General features: G+C 36.2%; 1 protein-coding gene across 1 annotated transcript in view; it reads right to left on the bottom strand.

The window, feature by feature from the left end:
- UNC13C (unc-13 homolog C (C. elegans)) overlaps positions 1–21,259 on the bottom strand; it is a 690,296-nt gene that overhangs the window by 424,743 nt on the left and 244,294 nt on the right. The window contains exons 4-7 of the mRNA XM_011986478.1: positions 17,087–17,165; positions 15,767–15,772; positions 14,519–14,590; positions 1,917–2,136 (exon numbers count right to left, since the gene is read on the bottom strand). Coding sequence (XP_011841868.1) covers positions 1,917–2,136; positions 14,519–14,590; positions 15,767–15,772; positions 17,087–17,165 — 377 coding nt within the window. The remainder of the gene's footprint in view (positions 1–1,916; positions 2,137–14,518; positions 14,591–15,766; positions 15,773–17,086; positions 17,166–21,259) is intronic.

Raw genomic sequence — 21,259 nt, 5'->3', positions numbered from 1 at the left:
AAATCATCATTCTCAGCAAACTATCGCAAGAACAGAAAACCAAACACCGCAGGTTCTCACTGATAGATGGGAATTGAACAATGAGATCACTTGGACACAGGAACTGGATCATCACACACCGGGTCCTATTGCGGGGAGAGGAGAGGGGAGGGATAGCATTAGAAGATATACCTAATGTAAATGGCGAGTTAATAGGTGCAGCACACCAACATGGCACATGTATGCATATGTAACAAACCTGCACATTGTGCACGTGTACCCTAGAACTTAAAGTATAATAAAAAATAAATAAATAAAATAATAATCCTAACCAAAAAAAAACCCTCCCTGGGACATGCATACCCACCTTCATTGTTCTGCACTATTTTTGAGTCTTCCAATTTACATGCGCATTTTAATGAATGTCAAAGAAAATTTTGAATTGCATAATTTATTTAACAAATATGAAATAATAAATGTTGTTTTGAGAAATGGAAATAGATTATGAACATGTTTCTAAAGTTTAATGAATGGCTAGCATCTGTCCTTTCTGAAAGACTAGAAGAATGAATTCATTTCTTAGGTATGAGCAGCATCATTTTTTTCTCTAAGGAATTTAAGCCATTTTTTTTTAGATGACAGTGTGTTTTCTATTTTCTTAAATGTCATTGCCCTAATATGCTTATTTCTTAAGATGCCTGTACACAATTCACTTTTTAAACAATTGGGCTGAATATTAATTGGATTATGAGATTTTGCATGTAAATTCAATGAGTAATATCAAGTCAATCCTCCTTCCTTTAAAATATTTATTCTTAACTATACTTTTTATTTTTCAAAGAAAGAATACCACTTGTTTTGCTTAAAAAAATGCACTTGTTACCATTAACATAGCCTCAATCTGATCTGATCTTGTATGGAGAATACTAATCAAGTAGAGAAAACTTTAGAATGTATATGATCGTGACTACAAGTCAGCTGTGACAGCAATTCTGATTTAATCTTTCACATTTTCCTCTTCCCCTCCCTTCAGTGTCAAGCTATCTACATATCTTACATTGACTACATCCATATAAACAATAGAGGGCACAATATTTAGATGTGAAAATAATATGATTTGCAAACGAACATCATGTTGAAACACAAGTTTTTGGCAATTTTTAAGCAATACTATCAAATAAATAGAGTAGTGAAAAGTCAATTATGTGTATTTTAGAATGTGATGCATCAGCATTTCTAGACCTAAAGTGAGTGTGAAAAGATGGAAAGTCATTAATATTTATTGAGCATCTACCGTGTTCCAGGCTCTTAGCAGACACTATTACGTTTAGCCTTTCCAATAACCTTCTAAGGTAAATTTTGTTACTTCTGCCCATAGAGTGGAGAAAAATAAAGCCTCAAGAAGTTAAAATATTTTCTTAAAGTCACATATCTGGTAAGTTACATTTATTGTTGACATTCAAACCCAAGACATCCCATTTCCAAGGCCTGTGCAGGAACTGTAGAAGGACATGGATCCTGCCAGACAGGCACCAGATGGGCTTGAAAAAAGAATTTCAGTTGTTGCCAATGCAGGAGCATGTCTTGAACCCTGTTTGGGGAACCTGATTTTACATATTCCCACTTACCTTATGGAGCTATTATGATGTATGAGTAAGAAAATAGATAGGAAGTCACTTTGAAGGTTTATACTGGATGAGAGTGCAATTTCACTCCAGGTACTCACCCTGAGGATTCTAACAGTGCCTAGCTCAACACTGTCAGACTGCATCATCAACTATGATTTGATGGACATTATGGTGTGTCTTTGTGTAAGTGGTGGGAGGGGAGCGGGTAGGGTTTGTTGACAACCGGCAGGAGTTGAAGTGATTTAACATGAAACAGATGGAATAAGGCAGGCTCTGCCTACCACTTTGTCAGCCAAACCAAGTACTCACTCTGCAAGCAGTCAGCGTTTAGCAGGTCCTGACACTTTTCGTGGCATTTCACTCCACACTCCAGACACTTCATGCCTTGCCTTGCAATGCCCCACAGGAGCCCTTCACACTCATAACAGTAGGTGGGCGTGGTAGCTGTCCAGACCTCAAAATTGTGTGGGGTGGTAGAAGACATAGGGTAGATCAATGCCTGCAAGGTCTTCTTGAAGACGTGCATTTTCTGTGAACATGAGAGAAGTTACCAGTGTACCGCCAAGTCAGTGGATTTGAATTGTTTCATAGTAAAACGAACCATTTTGTCACTTTTCTCAAAAAATGCTATTTTGAGAGAGCCCCTTGATCATTGATTCAAGTCATGACAGTAAGCATAATAACTCTGCTAACTTATTCTTCTCTCCATGTTTTAGGGCCCGATTCAGTTATCTGTACACAAAGAACTCCCTAATCTTCCAGACTGGACTGGGCTCCAATGTCTGCAGCTTCTTTCCCAGCAGCACACAGGTCTAATGACTTGAGGATGTCTAAGTCCCTGCTTTGCTATAAACCCCACACCTCTTTTACTTTCTACCCAGGTGGTTATTTCCTGACTCCCTTGTCCTCCCTGATACTTCACCCCTCCTCAGCCCCAAGGAATGCTTCTGTCATGCAATCTGCAGGAAATTTGCTTTCAGCACCTATCACCTGGGAAGGATCTTATCACCTAATTCATAAGAAAGCATCAGTAGTAGATAAGGTCAAATGAGGCACTCTCCCATGATGATTTATATTTTAAAAGGAAATAGTTTCTAATATCACATGGAAGGACTCTCTAATGATAAGTGAGGTGAAAAAAATCTATTGGACAAGTAGCTGGGAGATCTGAGTTCTCCTAGGCCCAACCACGTGATATTTAAAAGGGGCCTCGATAAGCAGGAACTGTCTTCCATGTTTTCCTTCTTAGTGCCTAAACAGCTTATCACTGTCCCTGGAACACAGTAGAGGTACATTTCTTTTAATGAATAAACGTTCTGCCACTTATGAATCTTGTAATCTACAGAGAGATGTAAGGGCTCAAAGACTCACTCTCCTCCTCTGCTCTGCTTAAAATGCTATTACTTTGAAGATCAAATTGTATAATGATACCAGAAGTAGTCTATAGGCTTCAAAACACCAAATAAATACTTAGTATTGATGCTGGATTAAAAAAAAAACAAACACCACCAACAATAAACACAGGCCAATAGAAAAGAGAATTGGTTAAATGAGTCCTTTTCTACGCTTCTCATATCCCACAAAGCAGGTGACTTCCTGAGAGAAAGACCAGCACTCTCAGAGGTTACATTTACAGAAAATTTCACACAACCGCCTGATGCATAATGAATAGATATTTACATAAACCCTGTAGGAGCCCAGCGGATAAGTCATACTAGAAGGGAAGCATTTATATTTTGCATTAATTATCCTCAAATCTCATTTCAGAATATTTTCCCACAGTGTTGAAATGACTAACTCTCAATTCCATAGTATGGTAACAGCGTATTTCCCTTCATTATTATATTACTCTCACTCTGTGTTTTCCCAGAATATGTTTGGTAATGGTACTGGGAGGTCCCCTACCAGGGAATGAAGCCTCAGTAAAAATGTTTCTAATTTTGAATGGTTAGATCCATCCTTGCTATTAGATAAGGGACTGGTCAATCCAGAGCTCTTTATACTTCAAGTGAGTCTACAGAGCAGCAGTATGGTCAAATTCGGGCATCACTCAAGTAGAAGACCCTAATATTAGGGTTTATTCAGATAGAACAACTGGATCCATCACCTTTCAATAAAGAGCATCTGAAACAAGTAAATCTCCTGACTTCATTTCATAATGAAGATGTCTTATAGAGAACTGTTAAGAGTTCTTTGAGAATTAGAAGCACGTATTATTCACCTTTGCCTCCTCTTTAATACCTAGCATAGCGAGTATCTTCACTATCATTAAAACAAATGAAATAATGCTTGGCATAACAGATTTTTCATTAGCTACCCACAGACAGAGTCTTCTGTTCTAATTGGGCTGAGGGGCTGTGTGTGTGTTTGTGTGTATAATGTAGCATTTGTGGTCTAGAAGAAAAATTAGGAAGGGAATTAATTTATATACTTGCAGTTGCATCAGGCAACTCATTTGTTTTAACGGAAAAAAATAATAAAATATTTTAATTACATGGAATACTGAGTGGGAATAAAACAGAGTCTGCTAATGAACACAAGAAAAGTAAGTAACGTACCTTACATAAATGAAGAAAGTAGAGTTGGGAATAAGGTTGTTTTTGAACATGAACTTATTCACATATTTCAAGATTAAGTAAATGATTAATATATATGATCTAATTCTGTATGTCCACTTTGCTTTTACTGAAGTCGAGTGATATATAGTCAATACTCTAAGTCCATAGGTTATAGTAGGAGTAATAAAAATAAATAACCCTGCTAAAAAATTAAACATACTGGAGGAAAACAAGTAAAAGTTCTGAATAAACAGCCGAGCAGATTTCATTAAAATGTTTTGTTTGGTTTGGCTAAGGAGCCATAATTCATTTCTTGCAAAGGGAGAGTGAAGCTAATTTCTGAAAATAAGAAACATGAAACATTTACTAGACAGCCCATTGAAAAGCAATTGAATGAGGCACTGAAATAAATGCCAATATTTAAAAGTTATTAAAGTTAGAGAAAAACATTAAACATTAGACGACCTACCAGAGGGTATATATCCCCTCTAATAAGGGCTCATCACTTTAGGGAATGATGAGGCCTTTTCATTCTTGACTTTCGGGGGTATGGGCATGTATTTATCAAAGCTGAAAATTACTCTAAAATAAATGCCATACAAAACCATTCTTTTTTCAGCAAAGTGTATTCTAAGTTGATAGTTTAGGAACATGAAATAGGTAGGAAAATCATATATGAATAATCTCATAATAGGGGATTCTGGTATTTCAGGGTGATAATGCATCTTGGAGAAAGCTGTTTTCTCGGCAGCAAAATCAGGCAAGATGAAATAAGATTATAAGAAGGAAAAAGTGTGGGTTTTTGTGTGGAATAAGGTGAAAAGAGCAAGAAGCACTAAATAAAAGCATGGCAGAGGAAAACAAGGGGAAACCCCAAAATTTGCCATTGATGGAAGCAAATGAAGTCTATAGTTTACCATTAGGAATCAGATTGAAGGGATGAAAAACCATTAAAAAAAAAAGTAACACTTAGGGCAGGCAGATTAATCATCAGCTATAGATAAGAGCTGAAGGATGGAACTGAGTATGTTATCAGGAGAGGGTCTCTGGCCTAGGTAAACTACTTGGAATCAGACATATGGAGGTCCCTAGAACAAGTAAAAACCTAGTTACTAGAATTAGGACGAAGGACAGCAGGATATGGCAAAATGAGTGACTTGCTGCTAATCAAATTTAATTTTTTAAATTTCTAAATTTTATTTTAAGTACAGGGGTACATGTGCAGGATGTGCAGGTTACATAAGTAAACATGTGCCATGGTGGTTTGCTGCATAGATCATCCCACCACCCAGGTATTAAGCCCAGCATCCATTAGCTATTCTCCCTGCTGCTCTCCCTCCTCCCACCCCCACCCTCCGACAGGCTGCAGTGTGTGTTGTTCCCCTCTGTGTCCATGTGTTTTCATCAGCTCTTAATCTATTTTAAATGTTTCTAAACTTTACAAATCTTCTACAACTTTTCAAATGTTCTACAACAAAAATGTATTTTTCTAAAAATACGTATTTTAAGATTATAATAAAATGCATGCTCATTGTAAAAATAATTTATAAAACAGAAAGGCACTAATATAAATAATAAAAATATTCAATTTAGCCTTTTAAAGTTAAGCATTATTTGATACATATCCTTCCCGTATTCTTTTTTATGTATAGACAGGATGTACTACTCTTGCAATTACAAAAAAAAAAAAAAACCGTTATTTTCACATTGCTTAAGTGATTCCAACAAAGAAGGCAATTTTTTTCTGCTGTGTATAGACATCTTGTTAACCTGTAGAAATGAGTAAGGAATGTTTTCACATTCTGATAAGCCTTTGTAGGCAAGTACAACCTATAGACTACACCCTAGCAAATATTTTGTTAGAACTTTCTTCTCCAACAAATAAATTTAAAGCAAGTTGCACTAATACATCACTTTTGGAACAATTAGGACACTGGAAAGAAATGAATTGCCTTTTCTATTCATCACTACCTGAGGAAACTAAAATGAGCCTGAGATATAAAGGAATCAGGCTTCCTGCCAAGAGCAATGACTAGTGTTTTCAGACCATCAATATTCTAATCTACCAACTGTTAATAATTATAACAGGAACAAAGCTTGTCTGCCTCAATTTGCCACATTATTTCTCTCCTTTTTCCTTTCTGTGTTAACCAGTGACTAACCTATGAAGTTCTATTTTCCTCCTCATCCTGGGGAGGAAATAATCCTCCTCGTGAGATTATGTAAGCCACACCTTTCCTATACCCCCCAAATGTCACATTTTGATACTTTCAAGACAAAATACACTTCTTGTTTTGAGGCATTTTTCATATACTTGATGGATACTTTTTAGAAAAAATATGTTTGCTCTTCTGTAAAGTACAAATGTTATTGTTTCTGGACAAAAGCATCAGAATTTTTGCAGAGCAAACATTAGGTACAATATGATTTTTGAAATTTGTTATAAACGTGAAGACAGAGCAATGCTTGGATAAAATCCTGAGCATAAAAACAGACATAATTTCAGTGCTGATTGCTCATCTAAGTAATCATCCTATAAGATTGATTGACTGTAGAAGCTAAAATTATTCAGGTAATTTTTTTTTGTAGCAGAAAGTACAAACGAAGACTAAAAGTTATATTCCTATCTATGTGAGAATGTAAGTAGTTTTCTTTCACTTCTATTGCTTTATAACAGATATAAATTAACATCGTTCTACGAAACTTATGGGGTGAGTCCAAAGAAAGAGGGCAGAACAATGCTAACGTAGATGATTCCTTAATTCAAGGAGAGCACAATATAGCATAAGCCCTTTGTTATGACACAGAACATAATCTGAAAACAAAATATGATAGATTTTTTATGTACTATAAATGTCCTTTTTTCCCAATTCAAACTTTCAATAAAAATGTATACAAGGGATGTGGGTGGTATGAGATAATTAATTTGATAAATACATGAAACTAAAAATAATATGGATTTCTCCACTGGGGGAAACTTTAGCCATTTTAATGTGGGAAGTCTAATATTTACTATTTGGGGTGGAGACTGCATTCTTACGAGTTTAAAACCAGCATAAGACAAGGATGCCCTCTCTTACCACTCCTATTCAACATAGTATTGGAAGTTCTGGCCAGGGATATTGGGCAAGAGAAAGAAAGAAAGTATATTCAAATAGGAAGAGAGGAAGTCAAATTATTTTTGCAGAGGATATCATCCTATATCTAGAAAATTCCATTGTCTCAGTCCAAAAGCTTAAGTTTATCAGTAACTTCAGTAAACTCTGAGGCTACAAAATCAACATGCAAAAATGACTAGCATCTCTATATACCAACAACAGGCAGACAGAGAGTCAAGTTATGAACAAATTCCCATTCACAACTGCTACAAAAAGAATAAAATACCTAGTGATACACTAACAAAAGAAGGGAAAGACCTCTTCAAGGAGAACTACAAACTACTTCTCAAGGAAATTAGAAGGAAACAAACAAATCAAAAAAACATTCCATACTCATGGATAGGAAGAACGAATATTGTGAAAATGGCCATACTGCCCAAAGTAATTTATAGATTCAATGCTACTCCCATTGAACTACCATGAACATTTTTCACAGAATTAGAAGAAACTATTTTAAAATTTGTATGGGACCAAAAAGAGCCTGAATAGCCAAGACAATCCTAAGTAAAAATAACAAAGTTGTAGGCATCACCCTACCCACCTTGGAACTATACTACAAGGATACAGTAGTCAAAACAGCATGGTACTGGTATAAGCACAGAAAAATAGACCAATGAAATTGAATAGAGAAATAAGAAACAAGACCATGCACCTTCAACCATCTGACAAAACCTGGCAAAAACAAGTAATGAGGAAAGGATTCCCTATTTAATAAGTGATGCTAGAGAACTGGCTAGCCATATGCAGAAAACTGAAACTGGACCACTTGCTTATATCATATACAAAAATTAACTCAGGATGGATTAAAGACTTAAATATAAAGCCCCCAAACTATAAAAACTCTAGAAGAAAATCTAGGCAGTACCATTCAGGACACAGTGATGGGCAAAGATTTCATGACAAAAATGCCAAAAACGATTGCAACAAAAGCAGAAATTGACAAATGGGATATAATTTAACTAAATAGCTTCTCTGCAGCAAAAGAAACTAACATAAGAGCAAACATGCAACCTACAGAATGGAGAAAATTTTTGCAATCTATCTGTCTGACAAAGGTCTAATATCCAAGCTCTATAAGGAACTTAAACAAATTTACAAGAAAAAAAAAAAAGAAAGAAAGAAACCTCATTAAAAAGTGGGCAAAGGACTTGAACATAAATTTCTCAAAAGAAGACTCTTATGCAGTCAGAAAAACATGAAAAGAAGCTCAATATCACTGATCATTAGAAAACTGCAAATTGAAACCACAATTAGATGCTTTCTCACACCAGTCAGAATGGCAATTATTAAAAAGTCAAGAAACAACAGATGCTGGTATGGTTGCAGAGAAAAAGGAATCCTTTTACACTGTTGGTGGGAATTAAATTAGTTCAATCATTGTAGAAGACAGATTCCTCAGAGATCTAGAGGCAGAAATACCACTTGACCCAGCAATCCCATTACTGAGTATACACCCAAAGGAATGTAAATCATTCTGTTGTAAAGATACATGCATGCATATGTTCATTGCAGCACTATTCACAACAGCCAAAGACATGGAATCAACCCAAATGTCCATCAGTGATAGACTGGATAAAGAAAATGTACTACATATATACCATGAAATACTATACAGCCATAAAAAGGAATGAGATTATGTCCTTTGTAGGGACATGGATGCAGCTAGAAACCATCATCCGCCGCAAATTAATGCGGGAACAGAAAACCACGCCCCACATGTTCTCACTTACTAGTGGGAGCTGAAGGATGAGAACACACGGACATGTGGCGGGGAATGACACACAATGGGGTCTGTCAGGAGTGGGAGTGGGAGAAGGGAGAGTATCAGGAACATTAACGAATAGATGCTGGGCTTAATACCAAGGTGATGGGTTAATCTGTGCAGCAAACCACAATGGCATACCTGTGTAACAAGCACATCCTGCACATGTATCCCAGCACATCATGCACATGTATCCCAGAACTTAAAATAAAAGTTGAAGGAAAAAAAAGAGAAGAAGAATGTTTAGGATTTTATAAAACAAAGGTGAGGCAGGGGCTGACCATTCCTATAAATAGATCCCATGTTACTGTCCTTTTATGTAAACAAGCAAAGTCAGTCAGGGAACCATGGGAAATTGTGTAGTGAAAAATAGTTAATAACAAAATTAACTTTTAGTACGTACTTATGCCTCAAAAATGGATACATGGCTAGATGATGATGATTATTATTATTTATTTTCTCCACTTATGTTGCAAATATTACTTTGTGTATATGGGGTAGTTAATAAGAACCATTAAAATCAATAACTATATGTTCAACTCTGTAACTTAGAAAAGTAGTTTTGGGGTGAATACAAAGAATAAAAAAAACCTAAAAATGACAAGAGCATAAATAAATGAAATAGAAAACAAGGAGATAATATGGAGTCAACAAAGCAAAGTCAGAGAAATTTCCTGCAGTTTTGAGTTTACAAAAGAGAGAGAAAATACAAATAAATAATAATAGGATAAAATGGCACACATTTTTATATAAATTATGATATAATCATATAAACAATTTGATGATACGAAATTCAAAAATTTAGAAAAACAAGACAACTTACTGAAAAAAGTATAAATTGTCTAGCCTAACTCAAGAATGAATGCTTAAGGAACATAATCACTATATTAAATAAGTTGCTTCGATAGTCAAAAAACTACTCTCAAAATAACTACCATATCCAGGTGGTTTTGGAGGACAAGCTTTGCCAGTCCTTCAAGATACAGAACTTATTTTATAGAAAACATCCAGGAGAAAGAAAAAAAAGAAATCTCCCCCGCTTATCTTATTAAGCTAGTTTAATATTGATGCCAAAATTGTTCAAAGACACAGAAAAACATAGCCATTTTTACCTTATAATGCAAAGTAGATGCAAAAATATGATATAATTAGTAAACATATAAGAAAATCAAGGACATGAACATTTCCATAACTTGCCCCAGGCGCCACAGCAGGTAAATTGTGGGGCTGGACCAACATTGGATCTCAAGCCGAAGTCCACGCTTATGAAGAATAACGGAACCAATAGCAATACTTGTAGATAAGAAATAATTTTTATTTTGGTGTCATTATTGCTGGCTTCCATGTCAGTACTTCCTGGAAAGGAAATTGACCCTCAGGTACAAAGAGGGCAGGGAGGTATTTGATTCAGCATGTGTTCTGCAGACCCGATCACAAGTTCCTGCCCTACTGCGCTGATGGCCACCTGCCATGCCAGCCACTGTATAAAGAGAAAAGGAGGAATGGGAAGGGTTTGGCTAAACAAAGGGCTTTCTACATAAGCTATTTCTTTTAATTCTCACAAACTGTGAGGTAACTTTTATTACTTTCATTTTATTGATGAAGCAAAGTTGTCTCAGGAAGGTGCAGAATATTGAGAAGAAACAAGTAGTCAAAGCTAGTGAGAGGTGGAGTGGAGATTCTAATTCAGGCCCCTTTCACTTCGAAGCTTATCCAGGTGGCCTGAAAGGGTTCCTGCTCCTGAGTAGGGATCTGAAGTACCTGGGCGTGCTGTAAGCCTACAGCTCTGGTTGAAGTTGAAGTCTCATCTAGTTCTTGCCAGTCCCTTTCACTAAGTCTGAATCCTAGACAAACTTTCCCTTACTGAGAACGGACACTTCCTAGAAACCTGCCAGCCTTAACATGCCCTTCAACCCAGACAGAACCAACAGGGCTCTAGGATCCCTCTTATGCTTAGTGATTTTCATTCCTCCCTCTACCTAGTTTCCCATAAACCTCATCTGAGACTATCTTGGTTTAAATGCTCTTGCCTACTAGAAACTTCCATGTGACTTGTAGCAACAGTGGATACAAAATTAAGCATCTCAGTCCTCCGCCCACTGTATGGTAAGCCTCATGAAAGTAGAGATTTTTGGCTGAGTTGTTGCCTACTTTATTTCCAGTCTGAAACAACCCCTGACACATAGCAGATAGTCGATAAGCATGTATTGAATTACCGAATGGATCTACTTTGATTGCTCCACTGTCAGGTTTACACCTAAGAAATTATCAGTCTGTGAAACTAGCACAGAGATGGATAGTGGAGTGCCAGGAAGATTACTGCTATGGTATTTAGATACTAGATTGGTTGGTCCTTCCTATGTTACGAAGCTAGATGGAAATTTTCTGAAATCATAATCCTTAACAGCTTATTGAGCTGAGATTCTCGATCAGTCCTAATAGCGCCTCGTGGGTAAGGTGGAGTTGGTGATGGATGGAGGCACTGGCGATGCTTCACCCATGGCCAGCAGAGTGTTAGCAGAGGAGGCAGTGCTAGGTGACCCACTGTCATCCTGCATCAGGCATTAGACTCTGTTCTGTCCTTGGAAGAGATGACTGAGCTTCAAACTGTACATTTCTTTAATTAAAATAGAAGTGGTACCATTGGTTGTTTTCCACATCACCAAGCCATGTCCCTTCACACACAAGCAAATATTTTATGCTTTTATATCAAGTGTGCCTAGGAAGATTTTCAGCACCAAGGAGTGCAAATTATTTGCTCCAGCATTTATGTTAGTTGCCTGTGTAATGACTGAATGTGACAGCTCATCAAGAGTGACATTTAATATGCCTGTTGTACAGAAGTCATAGTTCATTTACTTTTTGAGGCATGAGTCCCAGGGAAATGAGCTTTATGAATTTGAGAGGGAACTGATGGATTCTGTTCATCCATTCAACACCAACGCAGTTTTTTACTGAGGTCTTCTGAAACTAAAGGAGTAAAGGTGATATTACTAAGTTGTTGAAAAGCAGATCAATAGCTGATTTAACCTTAAATTGAGGATATGTTCTCTGTTCAGGACTCAGAAAATACAGTAGCATTCCACATTCCACTAATTTCTATGCTTTCCTGTTAACTTGTGAAAGGAATTAGTTCAAATACTAATGTCAAAGAAAACAGTACAAATCAAATACCATGTTTTAAAACATAGGAAAGGAACACTGTAGAAGTTTATCAATAAAATTCTTCAGCGTGTATTATTTACTCAAAAAAACGACTAGATGTTTTGAGATTCAGCAAGCAATATGCAGCTTTCTCCACACCAGAGGATGTCCGCTTTGTCTTATGCCTAAATTATACTCAAAATATTACATGGCAACATAAACCTAATGGATAAGAATAAGGAAGTGGGGGCCATGGTGGCTTACGTCTATAATCCCAGCACTTTGGGAGGTGGAAGAATTGCTTGAGCCCAGGAGTTTGAGACCAGCCTGGGCAACATAGCAAGACCCTGTCTCTAAAAACTAAAATTAAAAATACTAGCTGAGTGTGGTGGCACATGCCTGTAGCCTCAACTACCCAGAAGGCAGAGGCCAGAGGATCATGTGAGCTCTGGAGGTTGAGACTGCAGTGAGCTATGACCATACCACTGCACTCCAGCTTGGATGACAGAGCCAGACTCTGTCTGCAAAAAACAAATACATAAAAAGAATGAGGAGAAAGAAAGAATAATAATCTGAGAATGCAATTACATTTTTTCTCCTGTGGCACAATAGAAAATGCATCAACTTGTTGTAGCCTCCAGGTAGTCAAATGAATATGCTTTGTTTTACTGATACATACTGGGTAGGGGAGCTTGCTAATGGAAAAACCCAGGAAAGACTGACATTTGGATGAAAGATGACAATGAGAGAAAGAAGGAGGAAGGGAATGAGAAATATAGACATAAAAATGGTGTTTAAATGTTAAGTTATAGAAAGTCAAAATGAGTAATATAATATTTTTGGCAGAATTTTTATTCTATAAGAATGACAAAGTTGCTAAAATTGGGGAGGTAGGATATATTAGTTTCCAAGTGTAGGGAGGGACACAGATAAATTGTCTCAAGTAAATCCCCAGTAGAGTGTGCAAGACACATTTACCAGAACAGAACATGCCAGTCACAAAACACAAGGATTTTTTTAAAAATCCCTTTGACCCAAACTGCACCTGAAGCCAATTAAATCAGAGTGACTGAGAATGAGACCCCAGCACTGTATGTTTTAAAGCTCCCTCAAGTGTTCCAGTGAGCCAGATTTAAGAATCCCTGACCTAAATAATTACAACCTACTTGCATCTTCTAGTCAGCGTTGTTCTTTCATTCAATCAGAATTTACAAACATCTACCTCATGTCAGACAGTGTGCTAAGCAATAGTGGTAGAAACATTTAACAAGAACAACAAACAACTTACAGTGCTACCCTCAAGGATATCAGAGTCTAAAACAAAAGGTGTATGCAAAATAATCGAAATAGTTGTAATAAAAATAATAAAACAGAAGCTCATATGTATTGTTTACTATGTTTACTAATTGTTAAGCTACGCTGAATGTTAAGCATATATCTACTTCTTTAATCCTCTCAGTTTCCTTGTCACCTCACTGTGTAGATGAGAGAACTCAGGCTTGAAGAAGTAACATAACTTGTGGGAGATAATAATTCTCATTAAGTGGCACAGATGGGACTCATACCAAGCTGACTTCACTTGTAATCATATGACAATATGGAGGTCATGATTAAATGCTATTAAAGGGCCGGGTGTGGTGGCTCATGCCTGTAATCCCAGCACTTTGGGAGGCCAAGGCAGGCAGATCACAAGGTCAAGAGATGGAGACCATGCTGGCCAACATGGTGAAACCCCATCTCTACTAAAAATACAAAAATTAGCTGGTAGCATGCACCTGTAGTCCCAGCTACTAGGGAGGCTGAGGCAGAAGAATCACTTTAACCCATGAGGCAGAGGTTGCAGAGAGCCAAGATGGGTCACTGCACTCGAGCCTGGCAACAGAGCGAGACTCTGTCACAAAAAAAAAAAAAAAAAAAATGTTATAAAAGCCCCGAAGAGGAAACTAATCATTCAGCTGGAAGGGAGGAAGATATTTGGGGAAAACCTTGTAAAAGAGGCAAAACTTAAACTATGTAAAAAATCAGTAGGACTTTTCCACAGGGAGAATAACAGGGAAGCTATGTTAGAATTGAACAGCATTTGTCAAGATAGGAAGGTTCATGCGTATTTGAGGAGAAGAAAATGATTGGCTGATGCCCTGAGGAAGTTTGTTTGAAGTCAGGCTTTCCTCATGCTCCCAGTTATTTCTGGAACACTGGACTAAACATCACAGATGAGTAGCTCAAGCAGAACGGTTTCTCCCTTGTGGTTATGAGGAATATCTAGTTAGTAATGTACATTGTACTTACCAGTTCCTCATTATTTAGGGATGTCCTAATCACCATAGCCAGGGAGAGTCCAGATTTCCTGGCAGCCAGGGTCTAAAACAAACAGAATTATGACTTATTAATACATAGGGAGGTTGACATGCTTATACTGCTCAGCAGAAGGTGAAAACGCAAGAATATCAGCTATCGCTGTTCATATTTTAGTTAGTAAGGACCTGCCATTTTGATAATCAGTCGATTCACAAAGAATATGGACTCATACAATATTAAAACTGGAAAGGTCCCACAGCTCATCAAATCTGCCCCTACATTTTATAGATGATGAAAGTGAGGCCCAGAAAGGCAAGACGACCAGCCTCAAGATGACTAGCCCCCTCAAGCACCTCAGGCTAGCAAGAGGCTTCTCAAACTTTCTTATTCCCCAAGGTGGTTGTGATATATTCATTCAGAATACGTAACCGTTGGTAGAGAGCCAGCCTGACTTTGGTGATGGCCCTTAATCATAATTAGTATTAGATGGTTCTTGAGTTGTTCATAGTTCCCCAGAATATTCTTCCATATCTATTCAAGATATTTTTTCTAAGTGCCCATTTAATTTGCTAAGAATTGTTATATCCAGATGCATTTTTTTCACTTGATGCTGGTAACTTGGGTGATCTTAAATAAGAGTCAAGTCCCTTTAGTTTCCTTACCACATAAAATAGAACCATAACCACCACTACCTACTCCTACCCAAAATATATGAATTACAAGAAACTCAGCAGTGCTATAGCAAACGTTGGAAATCAGAAGTTCCATATGGGAATATTAAAACTGATATCCTATTAGGAGCAAAGGGACATCATTGTGGAATAGTGCATTCTTGATCACCCAAGACCCAACTGGTTATATACGTATCTCCTCAGGGTTGCAAAGTCATTAACTCAGATAAAATTCAGCCTACACCTGAGTAAGAATGTCACTCTCCACTCATCTCCACATTTACCTTGAAGAATTACCTCCAAGAGTTTACCCAAGAAAATCTTTCATCTCTGAAAAACATATTCCCTAAAACAACATTTGTATCCTATTTTGGTCTGTGTTTGCACCTGTTGTATACATAATTTTCTCTTTCAGAAATGAATCGGATGTTAAATTCTTGTAGAACAAACTTCTTATTCTTGTATGTCTGTCTTTTCATTTCTCCATCTCGCCCTCTTTTACCCCATGACTAAGTCAATGTATGTTTGAGAAGACTGCAAAATATTAAATAAATAGAAAAGCACTTACCATGGCCTGAAGATTCCAGAAGTGAGAGGAAACAAAGTGTAAATAGTTAGACACATGAAAGGTAGGAAAAGAGTATAACAATGTTAAATTAGCCTAACACTTTGCAATTATTTCCACACAGTAAGGACAGAAATCTGAGCTAAATGTACTGACATGTTATACTTTCTAGTATAAGACCTTTTCAGTCAGGATTATATTTTAAAACTAAAGTGGTGGCCTTCAGATGAAGCCTTTCTTAGCAAAATTAAAAATTACTGATATAAAAAATTATGTAATTGTTGCTGAAAAAATTTACTTTTTTATGGGGGAAATACGTTTTTCATATCACAAATAATATTAAAAATAGGCGTATAAAATGTGAAGACATTGTGGATGACAGAAGAGACACTTTTTCATGTTTTTTTTTTTTTTTTTTTACAATCTAATACAGGTCATGGTCAATTCTTTGCATTTATCAAGGTGGCGGCAGCATATTTCAATATAGGAAACAGATTTATTCAGAGTCATGATCAGAAGTAATAATGATGTTAATGACTTGCAAACCATGGTTTTCTTTTCTTTTTTATTTTTATTTTTGAGATGGAGTCTCGCTCTGTCACCCAGGCTGGAGTGCAGTGGCACGATCTCGGCTCACTGCAAGCTCCACCTCCTGGGTTCATGCCATTCTCCTGCCTCAGCCTCCTGAGTAGCTGAGACTACAGGCGCCCGCCACCACGCCCGGCTAATTTTTTGTATTTTTAGTAGAGACGGGGTTTCACCATGTTAGCCAGGATGGTCTTGATCTCCTGACCTCGTGATCCACCCACCTTGGCCTCCCAAAGTGAACCATGATTTTCTTTAAATAAAAGAGCTTATTAATTTAGCTAGAATTGACTTTAATATAATAAAATAAAGAATTGATTAATGTTATCTGCTTGCTTTATAAAGTATTCAGGTTCACTGTGTTAAGGTAAAGAAGTTTAAATAAAGCCTCAAGCATTGTGAATTAAACTTCTGGTCATTCATAACACTAAACACATCAAAGCCTATTCGCTTGCTTGGCATGCTGTGTGATTTCTTTTTGCTCCAATTATAGGGTCATATTAACTTAATTATAATTTCCACTTATATCAAAAGCTATCAAAAGGTTTGAGTTATTTCCTCCAAGTAATAGATTTTAAAGAAATAATAATAAATATAACAGCAGGTAGCATCTGGCCTCATATACTTTTATTCCATGAAATATTTACAGACTAGACAGTGAATGAGAAGGATATTACATTTTAGCAAGAAAAAAAAATCACACATGCAATCAAAGAGAAGTAAACAGTTGTAACTTACCACATCTCGGACAATAGGCAAAGTCTTTTTTCTGCGGAGATCTGGCATGCTGTCAATACCGTAAAGTCCACCTCCTGCCCTGAAAGTGAAAATAAAACCAATAATTTCAATGAGTAAAATGATGTATTGTAAGAAAAACATCCACTGTTCATGGTAAAAAGTCTGTGAAAAAGATGACAGGGATACCATAGTTTTCAAATAATTCACAAAGCTGCAAAGATACAAGCGTCTAGGACTTTGTTGAGTGAGGAAAAATGACTGTAGCTACCACAATTGCTGACCACTCATCTTCTTGGATAGTTGAAATTTTAAGATACACATGACCTGGATGGACACACTATTTTCTGTTAGTATCACAGAGACAAGAATCACCATGTAAGATCTGTGGAACGTCTTACCTCCAGGAGAAAACAGAACCAAACCATTTTTGGTGCAAGTTTGGTCTGGCTGTGGTGCTAAATAAATTACCTTCATTATAAAAATACCAGTTATTGTGTGCTTCCGCTTCACAAATTAAACTCCAGAATAATGTCTCAAGGAGTCATGGACATATTTAAGATATTGGGAATTACCATTATACTACAAGTTCTGCTTATCTGAATTCATCCTACAGGTAAATGCACAGAATTAAAATAAGTAGTTGTAGAGGGATGTTTATTGCATCTTTGAAATAATAGCAATAAAAGCTAGGTTATTTACATGTTCATCAATAGTATATTGATGAAATGAATCAATGGGAAGAATAATTAAAGTGAAATAGGTAAACATATGTGTGTATACATAAAAATACTCGTAAGATGTTAAGTGAAAAAGCAAGTTTGCATATTAGTAAGTTTAGTATACTCACACACACACACATATATATATACTTACTAATATATATACTTACTAATACATATATATGTGTGTGTTTGTGTGTTTATGAATGCACAGAAAATATCTAGAAGAATAATCACAAAATCTATAACTGTAGTTACCTCTGTGGAGTGAGATTTGGTGAGAGAAAGAGAAAACTCACTGTTACAAACTTGGTAATGTTCAATTTTTTAATAAGCATGTATTAGTTTGCAATTAAAATTATTTTCTAAGAGGCATGAATCTGTGTTTCTCTACAATGAGTTTGATACATTGAATTTGACTTTTTATTGCATTAAATCCAGTCATTTAATATAACCAACAAGATGCTAATATTACTGATGATAGCTTCTCCTTATACTTACTTGAACTAGAAAACCCCTTGCTGACCTGTTGCCCACGGTCAGCTTATTCACCATGAGCAACACAGTTCATGCCCCTGGGCTATAGCTAGGCGTCTCTGTCATTGCAACAGGCTACAAAGGCTAATGATAGATTAATAGCATTTTATAGTCCAGTTTTCCACCAGTGGAGAGATGGCCTCTCTGTTCTTGCTGCTTAGCTTAACATAAGGAAACTTAGTCTTATTGGATTTTTCTTAGTAGTCATGATCCTAACTCCAACACTCTTCAGGTATCCACTACTACTAACATGGTAGTCTTGAACAAGTCACTAAATGTGTCATCAAATTCATGTCAATAGAAAAAAAAACCAAAGCAGTAATAAAGATAAAATGAATTAATAAATGCATAGTAATCATGCCATAACATATGCTTGGAAGTGAGGATCAAATGCAGGAAGTGTGAAATATTAAAACCTTTGCAAATGTGTAAGAAAGATGTCAAGGATGAACAAATTATTTTCAGAGTTGTGCACTTCAACTAAATGTCTCCCTTAATTTTGATCATAAAGAAATAGAATACGTGTGGAGCAGAGGTCAAGAAAGATGAAAGAAAAGAGAGAAGAAAAGAACAGAAGAGAATGTGTTCAGGGAGAAAGGTGACATTTAAAAGACCCTTTTCTCCACTGATTCTATGATAAAGTAGCTAATATGATTTCCCCCATTGCCCAGAATAATGACAATTGGCACTCTCTAGGTGAAGGGCTGTGAGAGTCACAGAGTCAAAGTTTGAGAATGTACATCACAAGAAAGAACCATTGGTGACATACTCTTTTGAATGTCAAGAAACTGCAGAATAGAAAAGGGAAAAGAATGATAAACTTTTTTTCTTAAGCCCCACCTTGAGAATACACAGCACTACTCCATCAATAACTTCTTGCTTCCCTCCTGTCATCTTTCCATATTCCTTCCCACCCCCTGCCAATTCATACTTGACCCTTTCACATTCAAAACATCAAATACATGGAAAAAGGCTAAGTGAATGGGTGCCTAGAAGGATTCTTCCAGTTTCATGTGCTCCAATATTAGGCTGTCATTCCAAGTAGTTTCTACTTTTTCTCCTCCGTGAACAGTATCAATAATGAACTAAAACATGCATGAATAAATATTTTCTCACTACAGTATCTATTAATCATGTTAACTATAAACCTTCAAGTATTTTGAAATGTTTTGACTTCCAAATAATGCAACTTTCACAGCTATGTAAAGAAATACATTCAATTCGGATGATGGTTGAGAAAGTGATTTATAAACTGCAAAGTGTTATATAAATGAGTTGTGTTTTTTCTTTTATCAGTAACCGTTATTTCTTTTAGGTTTCCTTTCCGTGGAACTTAATTCAAATTTTCAAAGTACACCCAAAAATTTTGAATCAACCTTATTTACCCACAAATTTGGGAATCATTATAAGCATGTGCATTATCGGGCCTGACATTTCACTCCTATGCTTGTCTCATCAGAGCAGAGATATCCAAGGACTTAGGACAAATATGAGCACTGCAGTATAACAAGCCCAGGTGAGCAGACATGTATCCAAAATTCAACTCTGCCTCTTTTGAGTTTGCCACTGAATTTCACTGAACTTACATTTTATAATCTGGAAAATTGCAAGACAATACAAATACTTTCTTAACCTTCACAGCCTCAAAACATAGCCTTCTCAGGTTGTTTCCTTTTACTTTTATATTTTCATCATTCCTACAAGAAGCCTTGATAAGGCTATCCATCAAGCAACATAAAATTTTATTGTAAACCATGACTTTGAAAACAGTCTACCTTACTGACCTCACCTCATGAATAGAGAAGCACTTGACACATATGGATAAAGTCTACATAAATGCAAACTATTTTTGTAATATTTATTGGGAGACTTCTTGCCAGGAGCGATCTTGGAGAGATTAAGTAACAAAAACTAGTAAATAGTAGAAATATTCATATATAAATAAATCATTGACTTTCTAGGCAAGATGTTAAGTTCATGCGCAATAGTTAAAATCCAGAAGAAACTGTCTAGGCTTGATGAAGAAGAAGTCAGATGAAGTTATCAGAACAGACCATAGCAGACAAGTAACTCTAAAGTTAAGGTCTGATAAGAAGAGAAACTGTTTCATTTCAGCCCTTTCTGGTATAGTTTATTGTTTTAAGATGTCATTGACTGTAGACAGAAAACTCACTAAGGATAACTAATATTTTTGGTGCTTACTAGGTGACAGATACAATGCTAATATTTGTACCCAACATTTACAGAGTGCTTATTATTCTAAGCACTTTACTTATGTTAATTCATTGTATGTTTAAAAAATCATATGAGGTATAGGTACAATTATTTATCTCATTTTATAATAAGAAAATGAAAACATAGAATCCTTCAAAATCATACCCAAGGTCACTATTTAGATCTGAAATGGCAGTGCCCAGATTTGAGCACACAGTTTATGACTTACCGTGCTCCACTGCTTATCTGATTGGGATATCCTATATCTCTAAAACTCATGTGAACTGAGGTCTACAAATTAATATTATTTTATATTTAATGAAACTAATATATTACAGAGATTGATTTCCACTGCAGGATCATTTTATCTCAAACTTAATGTTCTTAATAATCAATAAGTATTTTGTTAAGAAATAAGATACATGGACCAGTTTTGCCATCATCTGGATATTTTTTCAATGTATTTCAGGAAAGTGTTATCTTCAGATCACAACCCTGTTTCATTGTACAAAATAGCCTCAGTCTTCCTCAAATGACCACTCTCCAACTATTCAAGTGTTCTCCTTAGGAAAACAGACATATTAGACTATAGGCATTACAGGTGGGATAAAAAAACTGAAGACATTGATGGAAATATTTGGAAAGTCAATGATCACATTAAATTAACAAAATGGATATTATTTTAAAGTCTAAATCAAGCATG

The sequence above is a fragment of the Mandrillus leucophaeus genome, unplaced genomic scaffold (genome assembly GCF_000951045.1).
Source record: "Mandrillus leucophaeus isolate KB7577 unplaced genomic scaffold, Mleu.le_1.0 Scaffold108, whole genome shotgun sequence".
NCBI lineage: Eukaryota > Metazoa > Chordata > Mammalia > Primates > Cercopithecidae > Mandrillus > Mandrillus leucophaeus.
The sequence above is the reverse complement of the archived record's forward strand: the minus strand, read 5'-3'. Positions and strand labels throughout refer to the sequence as shown.